The 11370-nt window shown below is 43.5% G+C and overlaps 1 protein-coding gene across 1 annotated transcript in view; it reads left to right on the top strand.

The window, feature by feature from the left end:
- The first annotated feature begins 2660 nt into the window (after window positions 1–2660).
- HEATR4 (HEAT repeat containing 4) overlaps window positions 2661–11370 on the top strand; it is a 39785-nt gene continuing 31075 nt past the window's right edge. The window contains 4 exon segments of the mRNA XM_008583987.1: window positions 2661–4958; window positions 6254–6444; window positions 7570–7710; window positions 11053–11256. Coding sequence (XP_008582209.1) covers window positions 4075–4958; window positions 6254–6444; window positions 7570–7710; window positions 11053–11256 — 1420 coding nt within the window. The 5' untranslated portion in view covers window positions 2661–4074.

Raw genomic sequence — 11370 nt, 5'->3', positions numbered from 1 at the left:
CGGGGGGGAGGAGGGGGGGGGGGGGGGGGGGGGGGGGGGGGGGGGGGGGGGGGGGGAAGAGATGTCCTTTAAACAACCAGCAGCTCTCCTGGCAACTAATAGTGAGAACTCATTCACTACCCACCCTGCCCACCGAGGGCATGAATATATTTGAGGGATCCACCCCCCATGACCCAAACAGCTCCCAACACTGCCACATTGGAGATCAGGTTTCGACATGAGCTTAGGCGGACAGCATATCCAAACTCTATCATGTGGCTTACTGCTTTTTAGCCTTTTCCTACAAGGCAGTTTCTTCTATTTTAATAACAAAAGGAAAAAAGCAAGATATTGCTCCTTTTAACACACATTATTCAACCAGACCAGGGAGTGAGAGTAGGGGAGTGGGAAGGTGAACAGAAGAATGGAACTACATTTGGAATCTGAGACACGACCAATTTTGAGCTGGGTTTTTATAGTCATAAAATATCAGAGGCAGGAGAGGACTTTAGTTCAAATTCCACATTTTACAGTTGGGGATCTAGGAAGTTCATCAGGTTTTAACTGGAGGCATGTGGCCTAACCCTTCTAAACCCATACCTGCCCTTCCAGCCTAAGTTCCTAGAAGTGCAGAGATAATGCTGGTGGTTGCTGCTCATCTGATTGCAGGGCCTGGTCTGCAGCTGTGTCAATATTGACTTACTCAGTTTTTTATGCTGACATGCACAAAAGGACCTGGGACCTGCTTTTGGTTCTAGGGAGCCATCTGTTGGCAGTGAGGGCTATGCCTCATAATGCTGGTCCAGGTGACATCTAAGTCTGGATAATATGGAGCCTCCAAACACCATTCCAAAGTCCTTTCTACTTTCTCTTTTAAGTGCCTAGTGCCCCAATACCCCTGTAGGGAAAATATAGGAAAACGGTCAGGGCTCCTCAGAAGTCCAGAATCTTGCCAAGCATTTGATGTAAATATGCACATGCGCCCAGGTGTTCCTTGGCTAGTGTCTGATATAGATACACGTGAGCACCCAGGTGTCCTGGGCTATGGACTTAAGTACAAAGGACTAGTGGCTTGATCTGCAGAGCCCCCGGGATGCCCCCAGGGGTGGGGAGGCTGCTACTGCTGCTGGAGGCTGTTGCTGCCAGGGCCCCCAGGACCCTCCAGGAGGCCACCACTGCTGTTGCTGGAGAGCGGTAAGCAGCTGCTGCTGCTGCTGCTGACTGAGCTTGTGTCGTCTGTCAACGGCTCCCAGGATCTTTCCCAATTACGTAGCATGGACCTGCGTGTGAGGGGTCTGGTGACCCAGTCTGTACAACGGGTTTGAAGGGTCTGAGCCCTAGCCCTGCTAATAGAAATGGAAACTTAGTATAACTAAAATAATGAAACGTTTTGGCTTTAGTTATGAAATGCCTAGCCATACAATTAGCATAGCTATTGCCTCAACCTGACAACTGGCATAGTTGTATAGCTTTATACCCCCAAATTCTCCCCTAAGTGCCCCGTGCGTCTATCTGCGGGACTCCAGAGACCTGCCTTCTGATGACAGTAGTTCCTCCTCTAAACCAATAATTCCTCACACGGATGTAATACTTTGCAGCTTGCAAAGAACTTGCATACATGTTTCCAGTTTTGAACTTCATATCAATACTCAATCAGAACAAGTATCACACTCTCTATTTTCAGATTAGCCAACTGGGGATATTAACTCATTTGCCTAAGGTAACATGAATGGGAAGTGAAGAATCTGGCCTTATACCTATCTCTGACTCCAAGACAGACCAGGTCAAACCAGAACAAGCCTCTTTTGATCAAACCTTACAGCATTTTGTCCTGTTGCCATTCTTTTTCAAATGGAAAACCTATCATGGGTTTCCTTCTCAATAAGCTACCATATCAGATGATAACTATTCCTCAAGAATTTCCAATATCTGATAATGACAATATGGTATTATTTCTGGGGAGACTGCATTATAACCAAAGATTCTTCACATCACAGGCTAACAGGTATATATATCTGGGGACACCCAAAATCACTCCATATAGGTAGTCATATTGGGGTGAAACTAGATCTCATCCCATTTTTCAAGTGTGGAGGATCAAAACGCCCCCTGTCTCAGGAGTAAGATACTGACACACTGATGTATTAAGAATGTAAAATGTTTTATTAAAGCAATGTACAAGGCAGGAGAACATTAATAATTGTTTTCATCTGACAGTTCATTTTCAACCAGTGAGAGTAGGCACTGTTTCAGGAAAAATATCACCTTGTGATCACCCTCTATCTTTGCCCTACTTTTCTTAGTCCAGCTATCTAAATACTGAGTGCCCTTGTGGCCGTGTTTCCTTCATGGCTGAAGACATGAAACAACTAAATTTAGTTTTACCTGAAAAAAATCCTGGAGGAATATATTTAATCAAGTGTGACTTAATTTGAGGCAGGTTATCAGTTCTGATCTAGTGGCATTTAGATGAAAGCTGACCCTTAACAGAAAGAAACACCACAAGGTTAGATTTTATACATGGAAGACAGTGGGATAAGTCAGGCCCTACGGAGAGAAGGTATGTGCTGGGTGTTATGAAGGAAAGAAATGAGTCAGATCTAGTCTGGGGGCACCTTGGGCACAAGGCAGGTGTTGGCACTAGTAAGATTTTTTTTTTTTTTTTTTTTTTTTTAGATGGCCAGTACAGGGATCCAAACCCATGACCTTGGTGTCACAAGGCTGGTTTCTATCTAACTGAGCTAACCAGACAGCCCATGGCACTAGCAAGATTGAAGGATACTGCATAATGGTCTTGCCTTCATATTGTGCATGAGGAGGCATACCTGCCCCTGGCAGTGGCAAGACAAACACAGTGAATAGTAGGGAGCAGAGACTGAGTGAACGCCGGTGTAGCACAGAGGTTAAGTGCTCCAGAGTTGCAATCTAGTAGTCTGGTTTTGAAACTTGACTCCTCTAATTATGGGCTATGTGATCTGAAGCAATTCACCTACCCCTCTGAGCCTCAGCTTCTTCCCACAGGAAATTAAGATCATAATATCTTCCCTATGTAAAGCCTTAGCAAAGTATTCCATTATTGTCAGCTATCATTATTAGGCCCAGGGGGTGCATCAGAAGAAAACAAAAACAAAAACAAAAAAACCCACTAAATCTAAGCATTTGTTCTCTACAATGTTTTCCATGCTAGCTAAAACCTGGAAACAGCCTACCCAATAATTAAGGAAGAGCCAAAGCGATTTCCCTATTTGATAAAATATGCTACAGCTGTTAAAACATTTTAACAATGAAGACAATTTAGCAATATAGAAAAGAACTGGGTGATTCTGAAAGATAGAAGAAACAAAAGACATTGTCATTGGGCAGTGCAGTTGGAGAGTCAAATATACTTAACAACGTGAGGTATCACAGGATTAACATTAAATAAGTAGTATGGACTAGAAGCGATTTATAAATTCGGGTATGACACGGTGGCCTGGATAGGTCAAGAAAGAGTTATGCAGCAGGTAGGAATTGAGCTGGGCCTGAAAAAATGGATAGAATTTGTATCCAGTTTGGAAGAAAGGCCTTTTGACATAGCAAGCACAAAAGGAAGCTGCACTACGGGGAAGGAGGAATACTCAGAGAACAGCTAGGAGACTCGACTGGCTCAAGCAGAGGTTACATGCCAGGACAAAGTCATAAACGGGGGTCATACTCAGGGAGAACCCTGAATGCCAGGCTGAGGTGTCTGAACTGTATGCTCTAAGCCTTCTGAACAGAGAGAAGGCAACATGTGAAGAAAACCTGGAAACATGGGACACTGCTGAAAAGAGATGGGGGTCTGAGATTTGAGTGTGAGAACTGGAAGCAAAAATATTTCTGATACAAGAAATATTTAGAATGTTACACCATTTTGTTCTCCTAACTCACATGGCTTTCCCCCCTTCCCATCAGTTTTCCAAGTTATTCTCTTTCTGTACTGCTATGGGCTACCAATTTCTGCTAACCTAGAGCTCTCACCAGTTCCTCCCATCTCCTTAACAGGTGCCTGATCACATCTCCACGCCTTACCTCCTGGCCAGGCAGTGTAGAAGGAAGTATTTTCTGGGAAACAATATGACCAGGACCCAGAAGGGAAAGAACTTCCTCTCCCATCGTTTTCATCAGTCACTCCCTACTCGGCTGGAATGGGGCATGATATTCTGCTACTCAAAACCGAAAGTCAGTGAGGTATGTGCCTCCATCTCCAGTGTGCTTCCAGTTCTCCCCTTCAGCCTGCAGCGCTGTGTACACCTCAAGAGCCAATATCTGCAGAAGGCCGCTGCCAACCTTACCTTCTCTCAGGAGGTGGTGTTGCAGCGAGGGCTTCCCAGCATTCCATATAGCCAGTACAGCTTTGACCACCTCTACAACACGGACAACATCATCCAGCCTCCCCAGATCAGGAAGGCTCAACCCGAGAAACCTGTCAGCTTCAAGCTCTTGGGTTCCTCAGGTCCCTCAGCAGGGGACACCTCCCACGCTCTGAAAACAGAAAGCTCTGCCAGTCCTGAAAAGAAACTGAAGAAATCAAAGCCAAAAAGCACAGTCCAGGAAACACCTCATCACCTCACTCATCGTCCCTGCAGTGATCCAGATATACTGGGTCTGACAACTTCTCCAGCTGTGAACCTGGAAGAAAGGGAGACCTGGCTTCCACCTCCTGAGAAGGAGGCCAGAGCCTGGGAGGCCATTGTGTTGGAAAAGCTGAACAAGCGCACAGCCCGATGGATCCAGAACAAGCATCCTCTAAGGTCTGGAGTTTCCCCCAGCAAGTGGCAGAACTTCTTGCGCCAGCAATACGACTGGAGCCACATCCGGGATGAGCTAACCTCTGCCAGCGACCTGGAGCTCCTGAAACAGCTGGAGGTGGAAGAGACAGAAGAGTTTGAGGATCAAAGAGTCATTCTGCACCCCCAGGAAAAAAAGAAGCCAGAGCTGCTGCTTCCTGCTTACTACAGGTAGACTGGCCAGGGCTTCAGGTATACATTTTATAGTCCCTGGCGCCCCTTCAAGGACTCCCAGGTGGGTTCACATTCCTTATTTCAGAATGCACTCTCCCATCAACATAATGTTCTTCACCGCCAACTTGCTCTCTGAGACCTTGCTCAAAGTAAGGTTTCTCAACTCCTGCACTAGTGACATTCTGGGCTGGTTAATTCTTTGTTGTGGGTGCTGCCCTGTGCATTGTAGGATGTTAGCAGCATCCCTGGCTTCTACCAACTAGATCACAACCTCCCAGCTGTGACATCCAAAGATATTTCAGACATTGCCAAATGTCTCCAAGAGAGACAAAAATCACTCCCAGCTGAGAAACACAGTTCTTGGCCTTCCCCAGCAGCCTTAGCTATCATACTACTGATCCCCCAAAGATATTTCAGACATTGCCAAATGTCTCCAAGAGAGACAAAAATCACCCCCAGCTGAGAAACACAGTTCTTGGCCTTCCCCAGCAGCCTTAGCTATCATACTACTGATCCAGTTACCATCCAGGTGCTCCCATGGCAGAGACATTATGGCACTGAGGTTTGGTCCTGCCTGACTTTCAATAAAAAATCAGTATGTCACTGACTCAAAAACCAACCAGCTGCAGGACAGAGAACCAAACAACCTGAGAGAAGAGGATGACTACATATTTCTCAGATTGCTTCCTTCTCATTTATAGCTAGAGGGAAGACTGGAGCTTTTATAATATCCTTGATTCCCAAAAATGAACTAAATATAGTGAAAATCCATTTATTTATTCATTTATTGGACAAACATATATTGCGTTCTTGCTACTTTCCAGGTACTCTGAGAAGTGCTGGGAACACAATGTAAAAGCCACAGATATGCACCTTTAAGAAGCTTTCAGCCTGTTCAGTGGGTAGACAAACATTAAATAACCACATGCATAAATAGATAGAGTAAGGTAATGTTGGAGGGCAGATTCTCCTCCCCAAGTCCATGCAACCTCTAAGGGTACCAACATTAAAAAAGGGTTCTGCTGGGAGCATGCCACACTGTCATACTGCCAGTGGCTGCAGAAGACATGGCTCCATCAGTGAAGGGGAAGGTGGCCACAGACAGGATGTTCTGGCAGCTCCACATTCAACTGGCACCTTGGGGACAAGGCTAATAGTTAAACATAGGTGTTCTTCAGATGCTCACATGTGTATGAGCTGAGCTTAAAGAGGAAAGGGAGTTGTGGATGTAATGGAAAAGGAGTCCATCTCCTACCCTTTCCCCCTTTTCTCCCTCTCTCACCCAGGCCAAGATTGTCCAGTTACTTCCCACAAGTACAGACAGCTGAAACTATTCCTGGTAACAATAAGATTGTTGAGGATATCAATGAAAAGAGGAGCATCCACCAGCCCCAAGAACAGAACTACTTTCTGCAAGTGAATCCTCGAGCTGGACTGTTTGCTTACTCCACAGACAACACCTTTGAACAGGAGATTTATTTTGGTAATACAGCTGGGTCCATATTAGGGGCAGAGGCGGATGTGGACCAGGGAGGTGGAAGGTAGCTGGGTGTCGGGGAGAGGCCCTGGGTTGCTCAGGTTTTCAGAGAAATGTCTTGTGATTACTAGCACAGGATTTGGGGTGGAGGAGGGGAACAGCAGTGATACCTGGTAGAACAGCAGTGATACCTGTTTCACTAAGGAGGCAGGGGAGGATGGGATTGTAAAGTTGGCAAGATATGACTTTGGTGGGTTTTCTTGGGCTTTTTTGGTGACTGGCCAGTTCAGGGATCCAAACCCATGATCTTGATGTTATAAGGCAGCACTCTAACCTACTGAACTAACTGGCCAGCCAGATTTGATTTGGGGAGCAACCTGTTTCTTCTTTATCCACCCTTCTCCCTTTTCTCCCTTTGAGATATTCCCTCATTGAAGTGTTATGTTGGAAAAAAAACTGCAGGCTTTGGGGTCAGGCAGATTTGAATTTAAATCCTGGCTCAGCCCCTTCTTAGTAACCTTCAGCAAATTACATAATCCTGCTGAGCCTTAGGTACTTTACTTGTAAAACGATGTTAACAAAAACGCACTTCAAGTAGATGAGAAAGTATCTATAATGCTTCTTGCGTAGTGCCTGGCACATAGAAGGTACTCAATAAATGCTCACTAACTCCCCCTTCTATCTTGCTATCCTTTAGATGCCTGGGCTTCCAGGATACCTTATCTAGGTCTGCATGTTCCAAGCTGTTTCTTCTTCCAGGTCCCCATCTTGTTCCCAAACTGCTGTCTGCTGAAAGTCTTCTCAAAGTGCTTAACATAATTATTCTGACTAAGGGATTCAGGACTGATGGGATTGATTAGGTATCCCTTTTTTAGTATCTAGCTTTTCATAGAGGACTATGCCTATAAGTTAGACAGGTTCTGCCTTAACACTCTCAGGCATCTATGAGCTACTAGCTGGAACATTTCTAAGCAACAGTCACCTTCAAAGGGATACCCCACAGCATGGTAGTGATGCATCCTAGGGGCTTAGCACAGGGCAAAAGTAAATTGGGTCTGATCCTGGTCACTGGAAACCTAGGAACATAGGAAAGAGGGAGGTGTATGGGACTCATTGTTTCTTTGTCCACAGATGAAGTCCAGATCATCCACCGGATTGGTGCAAAAAGAGACCAGATTTTCCTGGGAAACCTCAATCGGTATAACAAGCAGTTATCTAAGGTCTTCCCTGAAACTCCAGAAAAGTGGAGTTCCCAGCCAGTTCCTGAAGCATGTAAGCAGAAAGCTGATAACGGGGGGTAATGATGGAAGTGTGGCTTTCTTTCAAGGCCCCTAGTCCATGGGCTGTGGCACCATCAACATATAGGGAACTCCCTGCCAACTAAAAATTATTTCATAAAATTATAAAATAATAATTTTAACCAGGAAGAGCCTCAGTGGAACATAGTTAAAATCAGATATAACTTAGGTATAATCAAGTGGTTTAGTGCCAATAATTACCAATAAAGCAGGTCCCATCTTAAAGCTTCCAGGGGAAGTCCGTCAAACTCCTGACCCAGCACTCTGCTCTTTTCCCCTGGGCTGGCTTTACCCTCCCACTCCACACTCAGGCCCATACCTGCCTCAGGACCTAGGGTCATCCTTTCTTGTTTCTGTTTCACAAGAACATCATTCTTCTTTCTGTAAGACAAATAGGGAGCGGGAAGAGAGATGACAAAGTAATGAGCTTATGAAACAAAATGTGCCCATCCTCCAAGAGACTACATCTCCATTTCCCACAACTCTTTTCTTTGCAGTATTATTGTTCAGATGGGCCCCCGGTGTGCAGAAACTAACACAAAAGCAGTACTGAACCATTCTTCCTCCCACCAAACGTCTGTCCTTAATGTCGCCTGGCTAGGAAACAGCCACTGGATAAAGGAAGTGCTAATTATAGTAGCTATGGGCAGCTTCCCCCAAATCCACATATCCTCCCTTCATCTTTGTTGAGGACCACCATTATTATAATACAGAGGAGAAAGTACCTCAGGAAAGGCTGGGGTTGTGTCTTGGCAAGTCATTTTTTTGGGCTTCAGCTGCTTCATTAAAATGGAAACACCAATCATTCCTATAGGAAGGTACTTTTGCAGCACTTAAGATGATGGGATTTTGTGAATATGTTTTATAAACCATTAAGTGCTGTGCAAACTCAAGGCATTATTATTAGTATACCATCTTCCCCATAAGCCAACTCCATTCTGCATGTCCTCTCCTCTGAGAATAGGCAAATCCATAGAGACAGAAAGTAGATTAATGGTTCCCAGGGGTTAGGGGGAGAGAAGGAGGAATGGGTACGGGGTTTCTTTTTGGGGTGAGGGAAATATTCTCATATTGTTATTATTTTGTGGCAGCTAATCAGTACAGGGATCTGAACCCATGACCTCATTATCAGCATATTCTCAAATTAGATAGTAGTAATAGTTGCACAATTCTGTGAATATACTAAAAACCACTAAATTTAATAGGATGAATTTTATATACATAAATTCTACTTCAATAAAGCTGTTATTTAAAAAAAAAAAAATCCTACATAGAAGGTACTAAATTCATATTGTTATTATTTTGTGGCAGCTAATCAGTACAGGGATCTGAACCCATGACCTCATTATCAGCATATTCTCAAATTAGATAGTAGTAATAGTTGCACAATTCTGTGAATATACTAAAAACCACTAAATTTAATAGGATGAATTTTATATACATAAATTCTACTTCAATAAAGCTGTTATTTAAAAAAAAAAAAATCCTCTGCGGAGGCTTCTGCGTTCACAGAGGCTTCCACTGCTGCCCTCACTTGCTTCACTTGCCACCCTGCCCCAGTGGTGCCGACACCTGTGTCCTTTTTCCCAGAACAGGTCAATGAGCTCATGCTGTAGAAGTTTGTACATCAAACTTAAAAACAGCATTTGAGATTGATTTGGAGGAAGTAAAGTCAGAATGGTAACATACACACACCTTCTCATAACCATTCTCTTCATCTTTTCATCTCAGGAAATGAAGTTAGGTATGAAAAAACCTGGAAAAAAAATAGGAAGATGACTAAGGTTAGATGTGGTGGTAGATTTTTTTTTCCTCTCCATTTTGTTTGAACTGAAAAACTTAAATGATTTCCATAAAATGATGAAAGTTCTCAAGATAAGAAATGTACTTAGTATTAGATAGCCTTTAATTCTCCCAAAATTGCTATGTAAAATTGTCTATTGTACCCAGATCATTACTGTTCCTATATGCCAAGCACAAGTTATATAGTACAAGTCACAGATACAAGGGCACCATTTGTTTCTTCCAACAAAGTATACAGCCTTTTTTGTCCCACAGAAAATGAAAGAGTAGTTTCTTTGTGTGCTCCTCTTAGATGATTTTTGATGTGGGAATTGGCTAGTGGATGTGTCTCTACCTGCCTAGAACTGAAAGAACTCGAAGTAAATGTTGGCAGTTATATTTGTGTATTCCCATACCTGGATTAAATGTCAGAGATCTAAGACTTTCTCACCACAAATCCATTTGACTCCTTGATCAGGAGATACAGGAGCAATGGGGATAGTTCAGCTACTTCTCACCTCTTCACGAGGGATTTCAAGCAGGCTGAGAGAAGTTGGGGAGTGTCATGAGGCAAAGTGTTACTGCCCTGGAGCTGACCTGCTGGAGCTGGCTTCACAGCTTCTGGCAGCACAACAGCCTGTGTTGTAAAGGAAGGAAGCCCTCAGCAGGGTGACTGAGTTCTCTCAGCATGACCCAGCTGGTGAGGACCATATGGAGAATATGCACTGTGTGGACATCTTTGCTAACCTGCACTGGAGCACGGGACTCTTTTAACATTAGAAGAAATGTTACTGCCCTCCTTGCTCAAAGGAAAGAATTGATTCTGAGCATCTAAAAATGTTAAGAGTTGGAATGAAGTCTTAGAAGAAACAGAAATGGTTGATAGTGACAGATTAGAATACAAGACTGATAGGCAATGTGTGGCAAATAATAAATTTACTAAGTTTGAGAAAGAGGTTTTCTGAATCTGTTTGACACCACGAAGAACATTAAGAAAACATAACTGTTTACAACTATATACAGCTATATTTATATAATATTTATGGTGGCTTCTCTTCTCACATTTGACCATTATTTGTTATAACAAGGAAGAACTCAAAGAAGATAAAATCTTTAAAATTTAGCTGCTTATAGTACCATTTCTCTCAATTAAAAACATTAAAAAGAAAACAATAAATTGGGAATTAATGGCCAATTATACTCTAAATTGCAATATATAATATTGAATATTATGAGCAAACCTTGTTGCATATAAATATATTTATGTTCCTGGAGATTTATTAAACTTATAAAAGGTTCATATATATCTCAATTTCCCCCCCAAATTTCTCTACCCCATCATCATCATGGCTTATCATGTCTATTGTCAGAACTTTTCATAATTCCCTGTGGAAATCAGTTCCCTATATAATCATGGGAAAGTTCACTCTTGAGAGTTTTGTTCTGCCTTTGTGTTAGTCAAGAGTAGGAATGGGATACTAGCTGGGACCACTATGTGGCAGGGCCTAAGTCCTCACACTGCCACGTTGCACAGCTTGTAGGCCCGTGAAAGGAGCCCGGCGCTGGACTGCTTTGCCCACCCCGGCCAAGGATCTCCTGCTGCAGGTGGGTGAGGAGGATGTACCCATTAAGACCAGGAGATCAAAGAAGCAAGCAAAATCACTGGAGGAGGATGTGACTTGGGAAGTGGTGGCCCTGCGGAGGATGCTACAGGAGTGGAAGACTGCCTGGTCTCTAAGTGAGTGAAGGGAGGTCCTGAGACATTGGTATGCATTTCTTTTCTTTTTTTTTTTTTTTTTTAAAGATGACTGGTGAGGGGATCTTAACCCTTGCCACAGGAGTGGAAGACTGC

Source organism: Galeopterus variegatus, unplaced genomic scaffold (assembly GCF_000696425.1).
Source record: "Galeopterus variegatus unplaced genomic scaffold, G_variegatus-3.0.2 Scaffold101, whole genome shotgun sequence".
Taxonomy (NCBI): domain Eukaryota; kingdom Metazoa; phylum Chordata; class Mammalia; order Dermoptera; family Cynocephalidae; genus Galeopterus; species Galeopterus variegatus.
The sequence above is the reverse complement of the archived record's forward strand: the minus strand, read 5'-3'. Positions and strand labels throughout refer to the sequence as shown.